Below are 24,198 nucleotides of genomic sequence, written 5' to 3' on the forward strand. Positions count from 1 at the left end.
CAAGCAACGTCGCTGACAGCGCCCCGTAGGCGCAAGCAGCGCAACGCGCAACGGCCAGGCGGTTAATCCGTAATTGATGTTTGTATTCATTGTGAGAGCTGTTGTTGCACAAAGCCTATACTACTATATATAGTGAATATCTGTCAGTCATGCAAACTGCAGCCACCGTTACTCAAAATGCGATCACCCTCAAAGGTTCTGCCCAGATAGTCGCGGAGTTTTTTAGTAAGTCGCAAGGTCTTCTGCATGTAGTACATGGTGTGTTGCTGTCATTTCAAAGCGTGATATTGAAAGGCGCCTGAGCTCGAAATGAATTTATAGCCCTGTGTCATTTCACTTTCCGTTTGAATGCTTTTAAACTGGGCTGGTCGAATCTGTTGATAGTTTAGATTTCTTGGGACATGCAAGGCGACCTTTGAAGGAACAGTGCTGTTGTGAACGTACCGATAGCCACGCAGACTTAATATGCTTGTCATTGTCTGCTTGTGTCCCTGATAGCTGTGTATATGTAGAATTCTGAACTTTGGTTTTGTGTGCAAGCTAACGTTAACCTATGGCGATTGCATTTTACTCCCTTTAGTAAGAAACGACGCATGCGGAGTGACGTACGTGTTGTGTTCAAGTTAACCCCCCATAATCCGACCTTTCTTTCAAGTTTTGTCTTTGCTTTCTTCTTGGTTGTTGGCAACACGTTGTCGATAAGCCTGTAATTATTCAATTGTCGCAAATACCTACTTGTTGGATAAGTGCACCACATAGAAAAAAACTTTGCTCATATACATACACATGCAATGTACCTGCAATGCATTGTACAGTATTTAGTTCGACCTCACGTAAGACATTCAAAATAACGTAAATTATCATGTATTATTGCCATTATGAACTAGAACTTTTGCGACAGCTCGTGGTGTTTGAGCATTTGATTGCACCTCACCTACCTAATGGCTCTCATTTTTGTGTCTTGTAAAAGTTGTGCTGAGGTATTGTTTCAAAGCCTCTAGTGTCTATCAAGTGGACTAGAAACTTCAATATGGCAAATGTTATATCTCTACAGTGGTGTCTTCACCATTTACTAGCTGCATTGCATTTGTTGTGAGGCAAGAAAGTAGGCAAGTGCACTTGCTAACCCCCATCTAAATATAATATAGAATAGTTTTCTGACTGGAAGCAGCATTACATATGGTGAATATTTAAGTTTAGTGCAAAGCATACTGGAGCTCCTTGCTGTGTCACACTAAACAGACACATTTTAGGTTTAATGTGAATTTCACTGGTGCCACTTTAAGTGGACACTTGAGGGAAATACTGTATTCACATGCAAATAATGCAACTACAAATATAACACAAGCCTTTGGTCTCTCAGAAAATGAAAAAAAGAAATTATAACACCAGGTGATCGTGCAAAAAAATGGGAAAGGCCGCATTAAAGAGCATAATCACAGGGCTTTATTCATCGTCACTGTGAAATGCTGTTACAAAATAAAGGGAAAGGATGAGTTTATGCACAATGTGCTCATTACTGCTGACGTCTTTGTCACTGTCGACGAGAAACGCATTGTCTTTCTGCCACCAAGGTTCTGCATAGGCAGCACTTAAGGAATGCCTGTGACACAGTCAAATACGACAAAGTCTTTCACACATTGTGCGGTGATCCACTTTAGAAGACTTTGTAACGCCAGTAAAAATAAAGTTTTAGAAAATATATGTTATATTGGTGTCACGGCGCTTTCTTTGATTGTATATTTCTGAAAAAAACTCCAGTTATATTCATGCAAATACTGTATTCATTTACAGTAGATTGGGAGACTGTGTTTCAGGTATTTTGGCTAAGTCAGTCATGCCACATGTGGAAGCTTGGTGCGCCAAAAAGGATGTGAAGCGACAATAACTGGCTTTTTCTATTGAAATGGGGAAAGCAGATGGAACATCAAGGTGGAAAAACTCCAACTTGGTGTCCTCACTTTAACTCCTCTTGATGTCAGTTTTTTGCTGCATCTAACTAGTGCCAGCTATTTATTATTGAAACAAAAAGAAAGAATTGCATTGCATTTGAAAGCAAGCAGAGACTCGAGAAGCAAAGCAAGTTTACTGCCATTATAATTAAAGCTGGTGCTGTGCATAAATTTTTAATGATGGCAAATGCCACCGTGATAGCTGTAGTTAATGCAATAAATTTACTTCCAAGTGTAATGTTTAAAGAAATTATTTGGAGGGTTAAAGTGCAAAAAATGTCAGTCAGAACATCAATCAGCATATTTTATATAACATAATGTTAGTTTACTTCAGAAATGTGATTTTGTGTGCATGTGTTTTGTGTGTGCTGCTAACATTGGAAGTGAGAGCGTGCATTGTACACATTCGGAAAGACGAGTTGTGAGAATGCAATATGCTGCAAGTGGCATTAAGATATAATGCCATTAACTCTGTACATGTGGGACCACATGAATGGCATTAAACTTCAAAAGATGAAGCAGTTATTGTCATTTTTGTGCCCCTGCGGCGTGAGTATTATTGTTTCTCTGAAGTGTGTATTTAAGAAACTGTGTGACTTGAAATATTGTTAGGCTTCATAGAATTCTGGCTATAGCGGATATCCTTACAAAAACAAGCATGTTATAATATATACCTGTAAAACAATAGCCACGTATTAAGTTTAATGCCAATTTATTTATGTGTTCTGTACAGATTATGGAATCAACAGCATACTATACCAGCGTGGAGTCTATCCGCCAGAGATGTTCACTACTGTCCAGAAGTATGGTCTCACGATTCTTGTAACAAGTGACAAATCCCTGCAGAAGTACTTGGATACAATTTTGGCACAACTAAAAGGCTAGTATATGGCATTTCTTTTTGTCTGTCCTTAAATTGTTGGTGTATAATGCAAAATCCGAAGGTTGTGGGATCGTTCCCCACCCTGCGGCAAGTTCTTTTTTCATCCACTTACATTTCCATTTATTGATCGTTTCATTTCATTTGATCATTTCAACTTTCATTTCCGTTAATTTATCGTTTCTTTATTTAATCTATTAAGCACAAGTAATTTCCCCTATGTTGTCCTTAGTGTCAGTGTTTGTAGGCTTCTTATAATATGAGTAATAAAAAATCAGGCCCCTCGGTTAACCCCCTTTCTTCTGGTGTATAGAGAGGTTTCATATGACATCACAGATGCAATGTTGAAGTCACATTTGCAACTTACGTGATCCTGTTGTAAATAATAAATGGATTCAAATAAGGCTCCGTGCTTTTGTGCTAGCAGTACTCAAACATGGTGTCTGTAACAACATCATTGCTACCCATTATGAAATGTGGAAGTGATTGAAGTGGTCTGCTGCTGAGTGACCCTAAGCAACCACCAGAAGAGTATGTATTTAAGTCTAGCGGAAAGCTTGCACGGTAAACTTGAAGTTTACAGAGTGGCTGCTTTATCCCTTGCAGTTTTAGTGCAGAAAAATGAAGGATTAAGGAGCAATGTGCTGCACATTGCTCCTGGACATAGCCTGGACGTTAACAATTTTTAAACTCTCTGATGTAGCAATAAGACTTGTTATAAAAGTATGTTTTTGATGTAGTTCAAAGAATTTATTTACTTGATCATTTTGTTTGGTGACCTTACAGATTGGCTCGAGGCCAAGGCCGTTCACCAAGTTGTTTTGGTGATATCCAGTGTTGACACTAAGGAAACTTTGGAGCGTTGGGAGTTTAGAATTCAGTCAGATGAGGAGATGACAATCAATAGGTGAGTATTTGAGCAGAGCTTAGCCAAGTCTGTGGTTGCAGAGGTGGGGTGAACTATTGAATATAGCTAAAATTCTCATGTCTAATGGTGATGAAATTTTATGGCTGTTCTGCTTTCATACAATTTTCCCATGTGTACTTGTGCTTTTGCCAAACCCCAAGGAAGTTGCACCACATGTCCACAACAACTATCTATTGAAATGAATATTTCCCTTACATTTTTTCTAGTTTTTACTGGTACAGATTCAGTTAGTACAGTAACTTGAAGTCTGACAAAAAGGCAAAGTGGCATTAGAGAGGTAATGTTTACTAATTAACTAATGATGAATGTTTACTGAAGCTAGGCATAGGGGAGCTGAAATGAGGGCCACGGTTATGCCGATCTTAGTGTTGTCGTAGTCGTGGATTGGGGTCAAACTTCCCTTCAAAAATGAGGCTATCAGGTCAGGGTGATGAAAGTAGGAGAGATAATAAAATGTATATGTACAATATTTACGTAGTAGCTTGTAACATCTTGGAGCTACTCTCAAGCTAGTCTTCAAGCCAGATGTCTCCAACAGGCTCATGGCCTTAAATCCTCTTTGTGTGGTGGGTCTACCCATGAGTGACCAATCACCTCTCGAGTTTGGGGTGAAAGTTCCCCTGCCCATGGGACAGCACCTCTTTTCCTAGCATGCAGCTTTTTAGTATCATCAATGGGATCAACGGGATGACCATCATAATTGTGGCCTCCTGGAATATGGGTGCGCTTCGGGTCTTGCGGTAAGTTTGCTGAGTAGGCAATGCTGCTAGGACCACAAAAGACCCCTCTGCGGGACAGTCTTGGCTCGGCTTTGCCTCTGGGCTGTGTGACTGGGCGCCTAGCAGCCAATGTTGTATTGGTCGGCGGTGCATTGTGATCTGGCCAGGCTCATAAAGAGTTGAAACTAGGATTGCAACAGTGTAGAACTAGCCATCTAGATAATGCTGACCGAGTCTTTTTTGTCACTGCCGTGCTCTTGAAGCCTCCTGGCTCAGTTATTTGTGGTCAATCCCGGATATATTGAACATGAAGAGAATTGCAAAATATTTCGATATATAGAATAATTCGAAATATAAGATATGCCTATTTGAAGTTTACTTGAAAACTTGACATGTTTCAGACGGTTTACTGAGATAGTGAAAAGCAGGAAATCACAGATTTCCTTCCTCAAGGCCATGTTGAACACACAGAAAGTTTATTTATTTTTTGCACACAAATGCAAGTCGCTCGTGCTGCGGAGTGATAGCAATGTTAACCCAAAAAAGCTAGCGTCATCCGGACGCAAGACTGCAGTGTGCCTTGCACATCAATGTGCTTGTTGCGTGTTTTTATTCAGGAAAAGGTGGAAATAAACGCAGCACGGAAGCAATGCAGCCTGTGTGGACATGCGCCTTGCCACCATCAGCGCGCTTGTACTGCAAATTGTTCATGACCATGCCCAGCCACTTGTCTGTTACAGTATGCCATGCACTGTTTAAAAGGCTGATAATCATACATCGGCAATGGGTCAACCACACAGATGTGTTGGGTTTTGGTTTCGGAACCGACTTTCTCACTTCTTGTCTGCCCGTCACTTCTTGCCGCTTGGTGCTCCGACGCCTCGTGATCACTGAGTTTTCAGCCCTTTGCCCTCTGTCTACTGTGTCAGTGAGTGCCGACACTACACAGACGCTGTTAAATTCGAAATTGGCTTTCAGCTCACAGAACATCCAAGTGCATTTCTAGTCCCACGTAACCCTGCGAGCATGAATAAACATGCACAGCGTGTACTTTGGGCCCGCAAATCACACAGTGATGAATCTTGTGTGCTGCTGCCATGATGGTCTTTCCACATGGTGTGGATGTACTGCATGCAGTGGTTTTGTGAAATCCAAACTGTAATGTGCAAATCTGTCCGAGGGGAATTGGGGTTAGAATCATTTTGGCTGCTCATGGAACCCTCAAATGGCGTTTGCTGAGAGCTCTTGTCTACAAGAAGCAAACCCGGCGGTGCAGACATCTCAAGTTCGGCACACCCCCAGAAAAAAAGTTTTTGGTTTGCTCTTATTGGATTATGAAACAATAGACCTGATACACTGGTAAAACTGATAGCCTGTATTGGTCTCTTAGCTTACTGGTACCGCAGCTGTGGCCAAATGGTGAGGGCATCTGCTTTGGCTGCGAAAAGTGGTTCGTTCAAAACCCACCGCTGTACACCTACTGATATACAAATTGGGAACAAGCATCCCCCGGCCAGGGTCCCGGCTTCAGAGGTGTTGGCTTGGGAGAGGCTCTACTAACCTTGTTGTCCCCTTCGTGGGATAGTTTCGAACTAGAGCAACCTACAAAAGTGATATTGCTCTGCATGCGGGTCAGACTGCACTCTTGCACTGGCATGGACTGGGGCAAGCTGCTGTGAATTCGAACACACGACCAGTCCAAGCGCTCACCGAAGCCTTGGCTGATGGAATGCATCGCTCGTGAAAAGGAGGTTTGGGCTGCTCCCATGGCGGCCATTTTCCATGTGGAGTCCCAATGCAGCTATTAGATAGGGACACTCTGGGGCTGGGGACAAACACCCCTTTCTAAGCGTTGAGGTCTCATAATGGCCTAGCACTTAGCCACAAGTGTCCTTGTGCCTATTTTACTGGTAGGTACCCAGCAGCAGCACTAGTCTATCTCCCACAGCCGCAGCGGATGCTCTTCAACAAGGTTGTCTGTGGTTGGACAAGGGGCACCAAGAGACCACGTACATGATCCCTGTAGGCCCCCTTTCAAGATGGGAACCCCCACAAGTACTCAAGCCCCAGACTGCAAGACATCTAGACCCATTAGAAAAACCGGTGGCTTATCAGTGCATCAGTCTTATTGGTGTAGATAGCACTGTGTACCAAAGTAGTTTGTTCTACAAAGGTGCATTAATTGTTGATTATAAAGCGAAAATTTCTTGGCAAACCTTCCTGGACTTTACTATTCATGGTTGCTGCTGCTGTCTTGCTAAATATCTCACACACAGAACAGCACCCGTATAACGACTCGTAGCCAATATATAGCCCCTCCTGTACTGCCCATACAGATGTGCTGGTGACCAGCTCTGTTCTCTTCAAAATTATGCAGTGAAACAACAAATGATACCTAAATATCTTCACTGCAACAAATATGCCACTTAAAATGCATAATTGCTAGGACTGTGCGAATATCGAATATCACTGAATCGAATACTGAATGTTCGAATAATTCGATTTGCAAATAGACTATCTACTATGCAATTTATCGAATATTCAATATATTCGTACCTGCACAGTGTCACATGTTGCATGCGCCGCGGAGCCCCTCGCGCTCGATGCCGCCTGAGCGAGCACTTCACTTTACACTGCAGAAGGATCGCCGAACACATCGTGGACGGCCCACCGAGGCCGCCACAGTAGTGGTCTTTGTCACTATGAGCGCTCCCCGACGTCGGCCCAATGCTGGAATCACACACACGCACACACAAAGCACATAAACGCCCCAATTCGCAGAACAGCACCACGTCTGCTGGGGCTGCCTCTGTTGGTAGAAGGTTCATCCAGGTCAACAGGACTGATTGAAATGATAATGTGACATGGACAGAGGGAACTGCAACATAAGCAGTGCGTATTTCATGAAGTACGAAGATCGAGCCAATTAACCGCCGATAGGCACATAGATTGTGTTGGATATGTGGCGACAAACTTCCCGCCACTAGCTTCAACAGCCGTCAACCCAACCCGCATGCGGGACCTTGGAATCGATCACATGATGAGCCACCTGTATAAACATACTAGCGGCAAGCATTCCACGATGACTTGCAGCCCCTTACCATATTAGCCGGCAGCGAATTTTCATTAAAAAAATGACACTATGGGGTTTTAGGTGCCAAAACCATGATCTGATGTGAGCCACGCCATAATGGGTGCTCCAGAAATTTGAACCACCTGGGGTTCTTTAACTTGCACCTAAATCTAAGTACGTAGGTGTCTTCGCATTTTTCCGGGATTCAATACCACGATGTTGTGCTTAGCAGCCCAACACCATAGCTACTAAGCAACCATGGCGGGTTGAATTATCATCATGGCAACCATCTCCATGATGGCAACAATGCCTAGGCCATTTTTTTTTTCAATCAATTAATCAATTTGTTATTCGACAATATTACAATTACAAAGAAAATGTAATACAGAAGGAGGTCCCAAAGTAAAAACTGTTAGGGGGACCTCCTGTTATAACATGTATAGAAATGTAGAATATACGATTAGCAATGAAGGTTAAAACAGCGGGAAAATACAAATCAACATATTAGAAGTAATTAATCAAACAGCTGGTATTTGAAGATTACACAGAAATGAACAAGAAGACCTAATTCTAAATTGAAATACACATGAACGTACAAACATTACAGTAAATGAACAGGAATATAATGATTATATAACATCAACAGTGTGCAATCGAACAAAGCAACAGAATGAATATAAGTTATAAACGGCGATAATCTAGGAACATAAACCACGAAAAACAATGAAACATGGCTACACAGCAATGAATGTATACATACATACATACATACATACATACATACATACATACATACATACATACATACATACATACATACATACATACAGTCGAACCCACTTATAATAATATTGAAGTGCCACAACAATTCCATTGTTATAACCAGGTTGCACGACAAAAAATCAAGGTGGGGGATAGTGTAGCTGTTCCAAGAAAACTATAGTGGCGTGGAGGTCAGTTCCCCTCCCCACCACCTTCCTCCATCTGGCTTCTGATTGTGTTGACTCGTTTAACTGTTTAACTCTGCTTCCTGCACGCTTCGATCGCATGTTAACAAGTTGCGACTGTCGGCATTCAAGAATGGCACTGATATAACAACTGCAAAGAGCGGTCACGGGCGGCAAGTGACGTACGAGCTCCGCCAAGGCATCACTTTGGCAGCCTCTAAAGGTGCCTTTTAAAAAATGTGGTAAGCTTGCCGCGGCCACATCTCAGCTTCAGAAATCCAGAAGAAACGCTGGGACATGATCGCCACAAGCATCTCGCCACGTACTTCCAATTGACTTGCACGAGAAAACCGTACGCCCGTCAGCCTTGTTTGCTTTACACAAAGCTTGCCAACATCCTTCTCCAAGGCGTCCAGGTGCTCCACGTATTGGAGCAGAAGGTCCCTCACGAAAGCAAGCCAATAAGGGACTGAATCATCTACAAGTCCTCCTGCAGGGATTATGTTGAGGCAGCGTGCCCTACCACATCAGCACTGCCGCCGTGGCAGTCACTGTCGCTATCCAATGCAAGCAAGTTCACGACGATCGCCTCCTCGGTTAGAAGCACTTCGTTTCCAAATCTGTAGCAGTGCACTTTCTTTTCACCGGCAATGTCGTGCATTGCCGATGATCAGCTGGCTGATCAGCCATCTTCCATTTTGGTGGCGAATCAAACGAAGCTGAGAAACAATATGGCCAGGAATGACTTCAACGTGACGAACAAAGGCAAGCACGAGTGACTTAGTCTGTTAGCAGAATTGTGCCGAGTGAGGGCCATAGAACAAAGCACCAACTGTGAGGGCCCAGCGAGCAGTCTGGGAGCAGCACCGGCAGCGTTATCAGAGCAGTTGGCACGGTCTTTTCAGGTTTTGGAGGGTGGTGCAGCGCAGAACTATGGGCACAGCCCATTTGTGTTTGTAGGGGTGGAAGGGCGACAGGAGAGATGCGCGCGAGTCTGATGTGCATCTCTCATGGATAGAAGCGCGTGGCGGCAGTTGGGGTGGCAGGCAATCATGCAACGGCTTGCATTTCGCATTTTCTTTTTTCTTTACAAGGATTTTGCATTCCATTACCTTTCGGCACGGACACCTAGAAGCCAGACTTCATTGTTATTAGCCCCGAGAACGAACACGAGCGGCGCTGCGAGCGCCGCTCGCGTGACGTCAGGGCACGGACTCGCGCCTGTCGTCTGCTACAGTTCGTGCGTTGTACGGGCGCTTTCTGCGGTGTTTTCGTTTGTTCGCCCTCGTTCTCTCTGCTTGTATACTTATGGTGGTCGTCTCAAATATATTTTTATGACGTCTTCCTTTGCGAACATTTATTCAAAGAGCTAATTTCTTAGACAACAATGCAGCTCTCGAAGGCAACGCTACAGTGCCAGCCGAAGCGACGCAGACCAGCCCATTGCGGGTTTTTCATACGCGGATAGACAATCGCAAAAGCATAGCCTATAGGAATCCAGTTATGACACCATACCTGCCGCGGTGCAACAAGTATGTCACAAAGCTGGCTATATATGACTTCTACAGCAGTTACGTTGATTTTATTCCGCTAAAACAGGTTTGCTCACGACGAGTAGTTCATGGTATAAAATCGAATTTTTGCATTTCCTCACAGACACGCTCGGCAGTGTCGTTATAAGTGGGTTCGACTGTGTGTGTGTGTGTGTGTGTGTGTGTGTGTGTGTGTGTGTGTGTGTAAATCAGGTAACATATGTTGTAAGTAAAAACTGTTTTAGAAGCCGCCGGAAACAGTGTAGTGAAGGGCGTGACTTAATCTTTGATGGCAGAGAATTTCAATACGAAATTGCAGAAAGGAGGCCGTGATTTTACTGTAGTTAGTGTTGATTTGAGGAAGCAATAGATTATTATTTTCAGAAAACTGTGTGTTATTTGTATTGTAAAGTTGCATTGGGGGAAGTAACTCTGTTGGAATGTCACTGGTTCTACTCCTAAACAGTATAAGATCTAGTTTAAATTGAAATGTGCAGGTTAATGGTAGAATTTCAAGAGTGCGAAAAATAGGTGCTGCTGATGCGGTGTATGAACTATGGGTAATTATTCGGATTGCCCGGTTCTGATGGTAAATGAGGGATGTCAATTGTGTGGAGTATGTGTTGCCTCATGATGAAATACAGTAAGTAAGGTGACTGTTAATGAAAGCGTAGTAAACTGATTTTAGAATATGTTGCTGAAAACAATCTTGTTCGAATGAGTACACAGATGCCAAAAGTCGCCTTCTCAGTGACAGAATTTGCGTGAATGTTATACTTAAGTTGAGGGTTTAATGGAACACCTAGAAAAGTAGTAAATTTAGATGGGGTAATAACGCAGTTATTTATGCATAGTTCAGGAGTTATTGTAGCCATTCTTTGTGACGAATAAGATAACATAAAGTTTGTTTTAACAGGGGTTTACTTTGGCAAGTTATGTTTACACCAAGAAACAAGATTTGTGGCATTGGTATTTAACTTTCGTAGTAGGCTGTTAATGTCTTTATCACTGGTGGATATCGTTGTATCATCAGCATAGAAGATGCAATCAGAAAAATGAAGTAATGATGGTAACTCATAAATTTAGATGAGACATAACAGAGGACCCCAAATTTATCCTTGTGGAACGCACTGGTTAGTTGTTATTGGAGAGGATAAAACACTTTCATAGCTACCAACCTGGGATGTGTTAGTAAGGTAGCTTTGCAGAAGGTAAACCAGGTCCACAAATTCCAAACGATTGAGTTTAGTATACAAAATGGAGTGGTCAATAGTGTCAAAAGCTTTAGTTAAATCAACAAATACAGCCCTTGCCCATAGCCCATTATTGGTAAACGGCGTTATGCTGTCAGTTAGCTTTATCAGCGCTAATTCGGTTAATAAATTAGCACGAAAACCAAACTGCTTAGGTGTCAAAAGGTTAAATTTACTGCTCACCACCCGCCTAGTCAAATCAACTTCCTCGATATGTGGTCTACATCAATAAACCCACGGCACTCAGTCCCCAGCAGCTGTGGAGCACCTTATCAAGGCGGCGGTCAGACCTGTAATACAGCAGAGGGGGCTAAGAATCTCTGGGTTCGGACAGGCCACCAATGGAAACTGACCCTGTCAACCTTGAATTGCCGAACTCTGTCGAGTGAGGCTAGCTTAGCAGGACTCTTTGCAGGATTATCAGACATTGTTTGGGATATCATCGGCCTTAGTGAGATTAGAAGAACTGGCGAGGCTTATACAGTGCTCACTAACGGCCATGTCCTCTGCTAAAGAGGTCTCCCAGATAAGAAGCAATACGGGGTAGGATTCCTAATCCATAAGGACATAGCGGGCAACATTGACGAATTCTACAGCATTAATGAAAGGGTAGCTGTAGTTGTAACAAAACTTAATAGGAGTTATACAATTAAAGGTAGTACAAGCCTACGCTCCAACATCCAGTCACGATGATGAGGAAGTATATCAGTTTTATGAAGATGTTGAATTAGCGATGAGAAAAGTGCAAACTCGGTATCAGTAGTAATGGGTGACTTGAACGCAAAAGTCAGGAAAAAGCAGGCTGGTGAACAAGCAATTGGCAACTACGGTGTCAATTCTAGGAACGCTAGAGGAGAGATGCTGGAAGAATTCGCTGAAAGGAATAAACTCAGAATAATGAACACCTTTTTCAGGAAGCGTAGCAACAGAAAGTGGACCTGGAAAAGCCCTAATGGTGAAACAAAATGAAATTGATTTCCTACTTTCTGCCGATCCCAGAATAGTGCAGGATGTAGAAGTGATAGGTAGGGTAAAGTGTAGTGCTCATAGGTTAGTGAGGGCTAGGGTTCACCTCAATTTGAAGAGAGAAAGAGTAAAATTGGTCAAGAAGAAGCAGGTCAACTTAGAGGCAGTAAGGGTAAAAGCAGACAAATTTAGGCTGCTACTTGCAAACAAATTTACAGCCTTAGAGTAGAGAGGTGATGGTGATGGTGATGGTGATGATGATGATGATATAGAGCTAATGAATAAAACTGCAACGAGGCTGACTTCAGAGGCAGCAACTGATGTGGGCGGCAAAGAACTAAGGGAACCAGTAGACAAGCTCTCCCAACTAACAAAGGACATAATAAAAAAACGACAAAGAATAAAAGTGTCCAACTCGAGAGATAAGATAGAATTCGCGGAACTGTTGAAACTGATCAACAAGGCAAAAATAAGTTATATTCGAAACTATAACGTGAGAAAGACTGAAGAAGTCGTTAAAAATGGACGCAGCCTGAAATCAGTGAAAAGGAAACTTGGCATAGGACAAAGCAAGATGTATGCACTGAAAGATAAGCAGGGTAATATTATCAGCAATCTCGAAGATATAGTAAAAGCAGCGGAAGAATTTTATACTGACCTGTACAGTACCCAGAGGAGTCAGGATACCTCAATTAGAAAAAGTAATGAACAGGATACAGAAACTCCTCCTATTACTAGCGATGAGGTCAGAGGGGCCTTGCAAGACAAGAAACAAGGAAGAGCGGCAGGAGAAGATGGAATAACAGTCAATTTAATTAAAGATGGAGGAGACATAATACTTGGAAAACTGGCGGCTCTTTATACGAAGTGTCCATCGACTGCAAGAGTCCCAGAAAATTGGAAGAATGCTAACATTATTTCACAGAATTCACAGAAAAGGAGACATTAAAGAATTGAAAAATTATAGGCCCATTAGCGTACTCCCAGTATTATATAAAATATTTACCAAAATAATCTCTAATAGAATAAGGGCAACACTGTACTTTAGTCAACCAAGGGAACAGGCTGGCTTCAGGAAGGGATACTCTGCAATGGATCACATCCATGTCATTAATCAGGTTATCGAGAAATCCGCAGAGTACAATAAGCCTCTCTATATGGCTTTCATAGATTACGAAAAGACGTTTGATTCAGTAGTGATACCAGCAGTCATAGAGGCATTAGTTACGTAATCAAGAGGTACAGAACGCTTACGTAAATACCTTGGAAAATATCTACAGAGGTTCTACAGTTAGTTACCTTGATTTTACATAAGGAAAGCAGGAAGATACCTACAAAGAAAAGGGTCAGACAGGGAGACACAATCTCTCCATTGCTATTCGCTGCATGCTTGGAAGAAGTATTCAAGCTATTAAACTGGGAAGGCTTAGGAATAAGGATTGACGGCGAATATCTCAGCAACCTTCGGTTTGCCGATGACATTGTTCTTTTCAGTAACAATGCAGGCAAGTTACAACAAATGATTGAGAACCTTAAGAGAGAGAGTGTAAGAGTGGGGTTGAAGATTAATATGCAGAAGACAAAGATTATGATGAATAACTGGGCAAGGGCACAACAATTCAGGATGACCAGTCAGCCTCTAGAGTCTGTGAAGGAGTATGGTTACCTAGGTCAATTAATCACAGGGAACTCTGATCATGAGAAGGAAATTCATAGAAGAATAAAAATGGGTTGGAGCGCATACAGCAGACATTGTCAGCTCCTGACTGGAAGCTTACCATTATCATTGAAAAGGAAGGTGTACAATCAGCGCATTTTGCCGATGCTGACATATGGGGCAGAAACTTGGAGACTGACAAAGAAGCTTGAGAACAAGTTAAGGACCGCATAAAGAGCAATGGAACGAAGATTGCTAGGCATAACATTAAGAGGCAGAGAGAGAGCAGTTTGGATCGGAGAGCAAATGGGTATAGATGATATTCTAATTAACATCAAGAGAAAAAATGAAGCTGGGCAGGTCATGTAATGCGCCGGTTAGATAACCGTTGTACACCATTAGGTTTACAGAATGGGTACCAAGAGAAGGGGAACACAGTCTAGGACGGCAGAAGACTAAGTGGATCAATGAAATGAGGAATTTCGCGGGCGCTAGTTGGAATCTGTTGGTGCAGGACAGGGGTAATTGGAGATCGCAGGGAGAAGCCTTCGTCCTGCAGGAGACATAAAACAGGCTGCTGCTGCTGCTGCTGCAGCTGCCACCGCTGCTGATAGAAAATGGAAAACAACACTTTACCAGAAGCCTATGGATAGCCAGCAATATTTAGACTACAACAGTCATCACCCGTGACACTGCAAGCAAGGAATTTTTGTCAGACAAGCGAAACGAATAAGAAAAATCTGCAGTGAAAATAACGATTATATCCACCACCTAAATGACCTTAAAGCAATGCTAGCAGAAAGAAACTATCCACAAGTTTTTTTTTACAGAGCTTATGACGTCGCATCCAGATTGGAGAGGCAGTCAGAATTAGCTAAGAAACGACCTACACCAGAATCTGACAGAGCGCCAGCATTTATAACAAAATATTCGAATGCCTTCCCAAACATAAACAACATCCTACAAAAATATCACCCAATATTATCAAGTAACGAGCATCTGAGAAAAGCATTCCTGCAGGCACACCAGCTTCACCCCCGCCGCAGGTCGGCCCGATATTGCACTATCTTCAGGCCGACCTGCAGCAGTGGTGAAACACTTTGCTTTTCGTTTGAGAGCTTTTACTGTCATCAGCTTTCCAGGGTGTCTCCCAACTGGGAAAACCGGGCATTCTCAGGGATATTGAGTAGTCTGGAAAACTAAGGGAAAACTCAGGGAATTTGTGCTTCTATCAGGGAAAATTAGCTGTAATTTTATTGAAAGGGAACGAAAGTCCTGGTAATATTGGTGCGAGTAATAGAGGAATCGTAACGAATGGTCTTTGATGCCGCGTCATCGGCTGGAGGAGTTGCTAGAGTACATTCACCGAGCGACTTTCGGGGTGCCAGATAATTCGGACGGCTTCGCGGCACCACTACTTAGCCCATAGGGTCAATGTATAAGAACGTCTGAAATTTCATATGCAAAAACCCTTCGCCATACGATTTTCCGGACTTTTTGCCGTGACCGCAGGTCCGAAACGGCATTAATAAAAGCCACAATTGCCGTCATTTTGATAACTTCGCCACCTCAAACCAGCACGCTCGCACGCAGATCCGCTGCCAGCCATAGCCACGACCGCGGTGATGCTAGGCCTAGCTGCTTCGAGGATAGGTATTAAGTTTCTTGCTATTTTGTGCCGTGTTTTTCATTGAAAAAATTCGCCGTTGTCAGCAATGGCACAGACACCGCCTTTGTGGTCATCGTGATTGGCTTCAAAGTTGGAAAGCACGACAAGTTGCATAATGCCGGTTCATTCAAGCAATGTTACGCTGTGAAGCATAAGTGCGGGAAGGGGCAACTGTCAAGGGACACAGTATGTATTCCTTAATTGTACAATCATGCACCCGCCATCTCCTGTCACAGTACGAGCACCGATATGCCTTATAAGTGTACTGGCAGGCCTTCAGAGCTTTTTCAGGCGTGCCTGTGGCGATTTGAGCGGCTGTAAAAGACATGCATTCATATTTTTCGGGCGTTTTCACGGCCCCTAGCGGGTCCGAAAAATCGGAGGTTGACTGTACAACTGCCCAAGAGGATTCTTCAAATAGTCCGTGTGGCGAACACGCAGCCAAAAGAGAACAAGACGACAAAGGACCTACGCATTGAGAAATGAACGGGAAAGGAAGCGTGCCGCCAGGTTTTCGAAGGAGCTTGCACTCTAAAAGCAAAGTGTTGGCTGACACCAAGATGCAGGTGTCCCTCATCCAAGGGAAAAAATTCTTTAAAACAGTGAAACCCAACACTGAGGCGTTGTGCGCGAGCTGAGAGTATGTCAGGACTGTTGAGGTTAACTTACTAGCTGTTGCGAGAGAGTCTCACTTGTGATAAAGTTTGGGCCTCATACCAATTAGACTGCTATCAGTTGATAGAAATAGCTCATATTCGAAAATATTCTGTATGTATCTCTTTTTTTATTTCCTTCGAAGATATTTTATTCGCTGTGCATTTTACTAACCCCTCCCTTCTGTTTTCTTTTTGAATAAAATAAGTACTACCCCTTACTATTCAAACTGGAATAAGTTGTTTTTTATTTTTTAACATGCTTAACAGAGAGTGACACCATTGGGCGACATGATGTAGGGAGCCCGTCTTGACATAAAACAAACTTCTGTGTCACTCAGGGAATATTGCAAAGGGACTCAGGGAAAACCTGGAAAATTCAGGGAATTTGTAAATGTCAACTTCACAGAATGGGATGGTCAATTCTCTCACTCCTTTTGGATGGCGGTAGTTGTCGGCATCTCCTGGGGTGTGGAGGCCAGTTGTCACCATCTATTGCAGCAGGCAGAGTGTAGTTTATTGTTTTAATTAAAATATTTTACTCTATTTATAATACCCAAAACAATTTTTATGTCACCATCTATTCAACGATCACGCATCTCGGTGTTGCTTCGTTAGTTCAACCTCCTTTGTTTAGACAGATCCAGGGGCCAAGAAAGAGATTCGGTTCATAGTCAGCTGGTCTGTATGCTCGTGGAACAAGTTGTGGTCGGAGAAAACAGCAGTTACATCTAACTTTTCCTTTTTGCTTCATTATTTCCTCGAGTGACCACTCGCCGCGATGCTGCCAGATCCTCAGAACCATATACCCATGATATGGGTTGGATAAGGTGGAAAATAAGATAACCTGGAACAGCGTCCATCATCAGACCCTGCAATAACCGTTAAACCCATAAGCAATATGACTGTCACCCATTACCTCGTCTGGCTTTTCCCTAATTGTACAGCACCTTGCAAAATTGGCAACTGGAAACAAGAGTTGCAAGGTGTTGAGAAATTAAGCGATCTGCTAAGGGAGAGAGCCAAGGCAACAGCCAAACAGGGAGGAAAAGCAAGAATTCTTTGTGAAAATATTTATGGATCAACATCTTTTTATTTAGAAAGGAAGTAGAGAAAACACCGCCAGAAGTGGAGGATAATTCCGTGCGTTTTGAAGGACGCTTCTACAGTTTACAAGCTGCCTGACATAGCCACTTCTATGCTGTGCTAATGTGGGTGGTTTGCTAACCTTCCGCGGTTGGCGCGGTACATCTAGAACCGCAGCGTCCTGCACTCTATGCGGTTGTACGGGACTGGTGACCACGCATCGTTGCGCAACTTCCCAAAATAACCACACAAGTTGGTTTTGGCACTTGGTAGAGCAGTAAACGAGGGATCCAAAAAGAACTGTGGTTGTTCCGCAAATATATTTTCGCTTTTCGCTTGTTAACTTTTTCATTTAACTTAACATTTAACTTAACATTTTCGCTTGTTAACTTGTTCTTGGCACGGTTCTTCCTGCGCATCTTTCATGTGTGAGTCCATTTGATGTGGTTTTTTGTTTGCCAAGTAAAGGAGTGGTGTATCTCACAGGCGTACCTGTGAGATACACATTATTTCAATTCTCTTTTGCGGGTTTACGCGTCTTTATGGTAATGGTGGGCATTATTCACATTTCTACTAGTAAAAGTACCTCCTCCCCCTCATTTGCATAGAGAAGTTACCTTGGGTTGCCCCCCCCCCCCCCCCCCCCTTGAAAAAGAAATCCTGCCTACGTGCCTGCATTCCCAGATGTACCAAGAGTTACCTATCGCCGGAACAGAAACTTTAGACATGTTAGTGCATGCAAAAGTCAACCAACTGCATTCCTCCATAATAAAACCATGTTGCCGCCCGAGGTGCAAAGCCTGCAGGCACCTTCAAAGTTACATTAAAATTAAAAGCACTGCAAATAGTTATACACACAAAGTGAAAACTAGCTTTACTTGAACTAATTCGGATGTGATTTATATGCTTGAATGTTCCTTCTGTAAGAAACAATACATCGGTGAAACGGGACAATCAATGAACATCAGGTACCCGGACACAGCTAAAAAGCTGCCAAAAGTTGTCGTCAAGCATTTCAACCATCCAGGTCATAACTTTGATGAACTTAAACTCTACAGCTTACGGTAAAATTTCCGTTCTGAATGAGAAAGAAAATACAGCTCATCCATCAGTTCAAGACATTGCAACCAATAGGCATGAGCTTTAGAATCAATTTGCTATGCTAAATTTAAAGCTACAGGCAACAACCCTTAGTTATTTTCATTTAGTTAGTGTTTGCCTTTTTCCCTCGCTCTTTTCTTTTATTTGTATGTATATGTATATATATATATATATATATATATATATATATATATATACGATAGCCCACTGACGTCCAGTGAAGCAATAGAGGGGTGCTATACACACGGCCGTTGGCAAGCCGGCTCACGCACGGCCGTAGCACTGACCGTGTGCATAGCACCCCTTTATTCTCAATTCTACACCCTCGCCACTAACAAACCTTCGGTCGTTGCCTCACTCACCTGCCGTACCTCCTCTACCTTATGGAAGAGCCTTAACTATATGTACTGCACCGAGGAAAGCATATGTTGCCTTGAAAAAGACAAGTCCACTTGTCGAAACGTTGGCTCCCGCTTTTACCTTGCTCTCGTTTTGCTCATCAATCGTGTAAGTCAGTATCGATTTTAGCGAGCCTGTGAAGGTGAAACCAAAAGTGTGTGATTCTCACAGAAACTTCTTTATACAAAATTTCATTGTTCAAACTGCTCAAATGGTTATGTCACATGAGATCAATATTAATAAGTTGAATAAGGCAACTACATTAATTATGCACACAAATGCACAGATTAATCCTTATCTAAGGGCTACCAGTGTGAACACATGATTGGTAAACATAAGGTCAGCATGATGTATATTGCAGTAACTCAGAGGAAGGGAGAAAGGAACATCGTATAGCATGCAATCTTAAAGCACATGCGCGCACACTCAAGTGGTTCTGGAGTGCTTAGTTGTTATTAATGCCTAACACATGGATATAAAATATAGAATGGGTGTAAGAACACACGAGTATGCTGTGACATATGCCTACACTTACTTTGGAAAATCCAAACTTGTCAAGAGCTCGTAACAGCTATTGAAGTATAATTTTCTTCAGTTTAGTTGTGGCCTGCCATATCTGGCCCAAGGCTATTCACCCAGCCCTCATGGTTTGAGCTATAAGAGCATACAAGTATCCTTCACATTCCTGTTGATGTGGTAATAACAGTTGCACTTATTGTTTACTGTATGCAGCAAACCAAAGGAAAAAGAGCTGAGTGACATCCAGAACGAGATTAAGAGTGTGATCCGGCAAATTGTGGCCAGTGTCACATATTTGCCAATTCTGGAGACAGCATGTAAGATTGGTTTTGTGTTTCTTGTTTTCCACAAAAACTGCGTATTTGCTTTTGCCTTGGTATTGAAATTGGTGTATTTCAGTTAAGATATAAGCTGATATTACCTTGAACATACCAATGGCTAGGTGCACTATAAATTGATAACCACCTTTAATATGAATACTTTATTTTGTCTGAAGATCTAGCATATGTTCTGTGTATCCGTTCATTGCAAAATATTCAACTTTATCTATTAAGGCGGTTGTAAGCTTTAATCAATACATAATAAATTATGATGCACCCGCCATGGTTGCTCAGTGGCTATGGTGTTAGGCTGCTGAGCACGAGGTCGTGGGATCGAATCCCGGCCACGGCGACCGCATTTCGGTGGGGGCGAAATGCGAAAACACCCGTGTACTTAGATTTAGGTGCACATTAAAGAACCCCAGGTGGTCGAAATTTGCGGAGCCCTCCACTACGGCGTGCCTCATAATCAGGAAGTGGTTTTGGCACGTAAAACCCAATAATTTTTTTTTTTTTTTAGTTACGATGCAGCACTAGCATAAATTAAATTCTCGCTTGTTTTCAACTCTCACTTGTACTCTTAAAACTCAGAATAATATGTGAGGTGTTGAAATAAATGTGGGTAAGGAGAGAAGCTGTAAAGTTTGTCCTAACAAATAGTCTACATGAGCAGCATTTTTTGTTGCACAGATGCTCGGACCTAATTTATTCGTAGCCCTATGCGTTGGAGTATATTGCATCCAAAGCTGTTCACTCGGCTTTGGTGTGTGCCTACCTCAAGAGTAGACATATACAGCAATAAGTATATCTTATTTTGAATAAAACCCAGTGAAAAAAATTCTAGTACTATTGAGATGATGATTGTCAAGCTCAAGCCTAAAGGAACAAGCACTCATCATTGGCTTAAACATACAATATCCAGAACTTAGGTAGTTATGTACGGTATCAATGCACTTCATTATAGACTCTGTCAAAACACTGTCCTATTGCAATGTGTTCAGCTAAGCGTACAGTCAGGCATATGCTTAGCATGTCAGGGTCTAGTATAACTCCTGTTATAGTTCCTTTGGCAGGACAGAAGGATTTGTGCACACTTTCTGAAGACACAGCGCAGGCGACATTAACTTTTGAAGAATTTCTCACACATTCCAAAAATTCATGAGGATTTGCAACCTTCACCCATCAACACAAATCTTGTTGTGCTCTGAAACTGTAAACACTCTGTGTGTAAAAAGTTGGAAGGCAATTCAACCTCTAGTTGTTGTCGATCAAAGACAAAAAGACACTGTCTTCCTGAGCAAGTTGGGGGTGTAAGAGTTGGTGTCGGGCATGTCAAAAGGGGTAGCTGGCCCATGCCGTCGTCCGACTCATCCATGCTTAAGGACGTTGTTGAAGGCAGGAACATGTTCTCATCAAGAACGAGGAGTACTGTGTTTATTCACAATATGTACATGAAGAGTGGAGAACGTTATGTCTCAACAGTCTTGCATGACTGAATTGAAGCTCACTGAGGAGCCAAAAAAGTTCGCTTAAACCCCCTCTGACCTCCCTAGATCCCTAGGCCAGGTAAAACTGTCACCCCACCTTTGTCCAATCAGAGCGTCCAAAGTCATCTGAGGACCTGTGTTGAGGGTGAGGGTTCACACAGTTGCTCCCGCACCTTTGTTCACTGAAGACACAGGAAGGAGGGGAGCTTCGTAGACAGGGATTGTCATGCTTGACTCAAGCTGGCACATCTTGGTCCCTGAGAAGACCCAGCGGTTAACTGGAGCGTCTGTCAAACGACTATGGCGGTTACCAGAGTCCGTAAGGAAATCCATAGAACACCCTTTCCAGGAGTTTCTTGCTCCCATCGGTCCGTGACGGCAACAGTGAACCAACAAGCAACACTCTACCTGCCAAACATGTCTTGCCTTGCTAGCGCTGCCGGTCTGTTCAAGGGGGACGCATTGTTAGCTTGATGAAGCGATTCATCGCAGTGGTGCAGGAGAGGCTAGAAGGTCTTTTCCCCTCTGGCCGATCATAACAGGGGTGAGAATGGGGCAGAGTCACTGTGCACGGCACTTTATCGCGTCACCCCTCACGTGAAGAGAGTAGGAGTAGTGCCAGAGCACTTAAATTTTTTTACTGCATTGTCTTCAGCATCGGCACACATTTTTAGACTGCGCTATCTCCAGGATCAGCCCATGCAAGAGGATAGAAACATGCATACCTGATCTGTCCATTCTACGTCTCTTATTTGTATCCCTTTGTCAATGTTTTAATTTATGGCCCTCTTTATAGTTTTGGAATGAATCGTCTAATTTAAGCCAAAGTTTAATTGCTTGTTGAGCTACTGTGAAAAAAAATTTATATGAATTTGTATGATCATCATCATCATCAGCCTGGTTACGCCCACTGCAGGGCAAAGGCCTCTCCCATACTTCTCCAACAACTCCGGTCATGTACTAATTGTGGCCATGCCGTGTCTGCAAACTTCTTAATCTCATCCGCCCACCTAACTTTCTGCCGCCCTCTGCTACGCTTCCCTTCCCTTCGAATCCAGTCCGTAACCCTTAATGACCATCGGTTATCTTCCTTCCTCATTACATGTCCTGCCCATGCCAATTTGTATGATGTAATGAGTCAATTGAGGAGATCGTTGTGCTAGCCATGTCAATACACTTTGTAGTGAAATAGCTGATGTTAGGTTTCATCTTAAGCAGATATTTATTTGGTTCCTTTCTCTTTCACTTGATTACTTTTTGTTCTGAAGCTTTGGTGTGACAAATAAATAATACTTGAACAAAGAAGAAAGCAAAGTTTAATGTTATATATGAGACACTTAAGGTTACACTGTCACACTGCAGTAAGTGGATAAACTCGAAGATAAAGTGAGGAGTGCCTGGGCAAAGCAGTCCATTGCCCTGATTGGTCACTTAAGAGACAGTCGATTGCCTGTGAAGCCTCGGGCAACTCTGACTTTGTTGGCCACCTACCATTGCAGTTCATGCCAAGAATGAGGAAAATTGAAATGTCGAAAACGTACAACATGCAATGAGTGACACAAAAGGAAAGCATGCAAAAACTTCAAAATCCTGCAGCACAAAAGTAACAGCCTGTCCCACATCACTTGCTGGCTAGGCAACTCAGTCAGTCAGTCAAGAACTTTATTGAGGTCCTGAGGAGTTTCAAGCTGTTGGAGATCCCACACGGGGAACTCCTCCGGCCGAAACCGTAGGCGGCGTCCAATACGAGATGGGAACGTGGTGACGCTGGCTAGGCAACTACAACTTTCTTTTTCCTCCCGAATTGACCTCCTTTGAGCTTGACTGTGACTTGACTCACGCTTCACCTGTTGTGTTGGAGTTGGAGAATCTAACCATGCAGGCTTTTTCTAGGAGAAATTTGAGTATGTGCGAACTACATATTATACCAAAAAAGACACCTGTACACAGGCTGGAAAGCAAAATAACAACACATGTATTGTCCTGAAGGACATCCATGACCACCATACACCTTATATTTGCTGATAACAGTAGTTGTGCTGTCAAATGGTGTTGAATAAAATTGCTCAGTCCATGACCTTGATTTTTATGTTAAAATATAGTGGAGAGGGGCTTGCAGCACTGTCCGTCCTATCAGGCAATTCTTTCTGTGCTTTAGGATTTGGATATGTGAGCCTGTCTTTTTTTTTTGTTGTTGCATAATTTATGCTGCCTGGTTTCTTGGCTTTCTCTTTCCAGGTGCATTTGATCTCCTAATTTATGCTGACAAAAAGTCAAGGCTCCCAAACAACTGGGAGGACTCGCCACCACTTCTTATTGAAGGCAATGAGACAGTTCACCTCAAGAGCTTTTCCACTACTGTCCATACTGTGGATACTGCAGTGTGTTACAAGAACACATTTAAGATGTAGCTGCTTATTGCCTCCCTCCTTTTTCCCCCTTCCTTCTTTTTTTAAAGACTTGCATGTGAATTGTGACGCCCTTTTGTAAATTACATTTTCACTTTTTCTCACGAACATCTGTCTTTTGTAATGCATGCCATAAATAGCCTGAATTTTTACAATAAAATGTATGGCAACACTCAAATCTGTCATGCGGATCATAGTGTATTCAGATTGCTTACAGTGAATGCATGTGTTCTTATCTTGATATGGTGGCTGAATTCTTAAGCATTTTTTAAGATGCTACTTAAAGGGACACTAAGGTAAAATGTTAAGCTAGATTAAAGGATTAGGCTTTTTTAATAACGAATTCATCATTTGTAACGAGAACAAAGTTTTTACAAGTGAAAAAATAAAAATGGAATATTGTGGCGCCACCTATTTTGGACTATGGTACCTCTTGTGTGACGTTGGCACTAACTGATTCATGGAGAGCAGCGGAGAGGGACATCACGTAGGGATTATTTCAATTTCGTTTCGGCGCGGACAATCGAAATTGAAGAGCAGCAGCAAGAACTTCGATGGCAATTTTATGCACAACGAAGTCATATATTCGCACACAGATTATGATTATACGCTTCTAGATGAATAATCAGTCGATCTAACGTAATATTTT

At 42.6% G+C, this 24,198-nt stretch overlaps 1 protein-coding gene across 1 annotated transcript; it reads left to right on the forward strand.

The window, feature by feature from the left end:
* mad2 (mitotic arrest deficient 2) lies at positions 1-23,727 on the forward strand. The gene is made up of 5 exons (XM_065451155.2): positions 1-225; positions 2,686-2,832; positions 3,619-3,739; positions 19,548-19,651; positions 23,380-23,727. The coding sequence occupies exons 1-5, from the start codon at positions 150-152 to the stop codon at positions 23,550-23,552; spliced, it is 621 nt and encodes a 206-aa protein (XP_065307227.1). The 5' UTR covers positions 1-149; the 3' UTR covers positions 23,553-23,727.
* Positions 23,728-24,198: the final 471 nt, after the last annotated feature.

Source organism: Dermacentor albipictus, chromosome 1 (genome assembly GCF_038994185.2).
Source record: "Dermacentor albipictus isolate Rhodes 1998 colony chromosome 1, USDA_Dalb.pri_finalv2, whole genome shotgun sequence".
Taxonomy (NCBI): Eukaryota; Metazoa; Arthropoda; class Arachnida; order Ixodida; family Ixodidae; genus Dermacentor; species Dermacentor albipictus.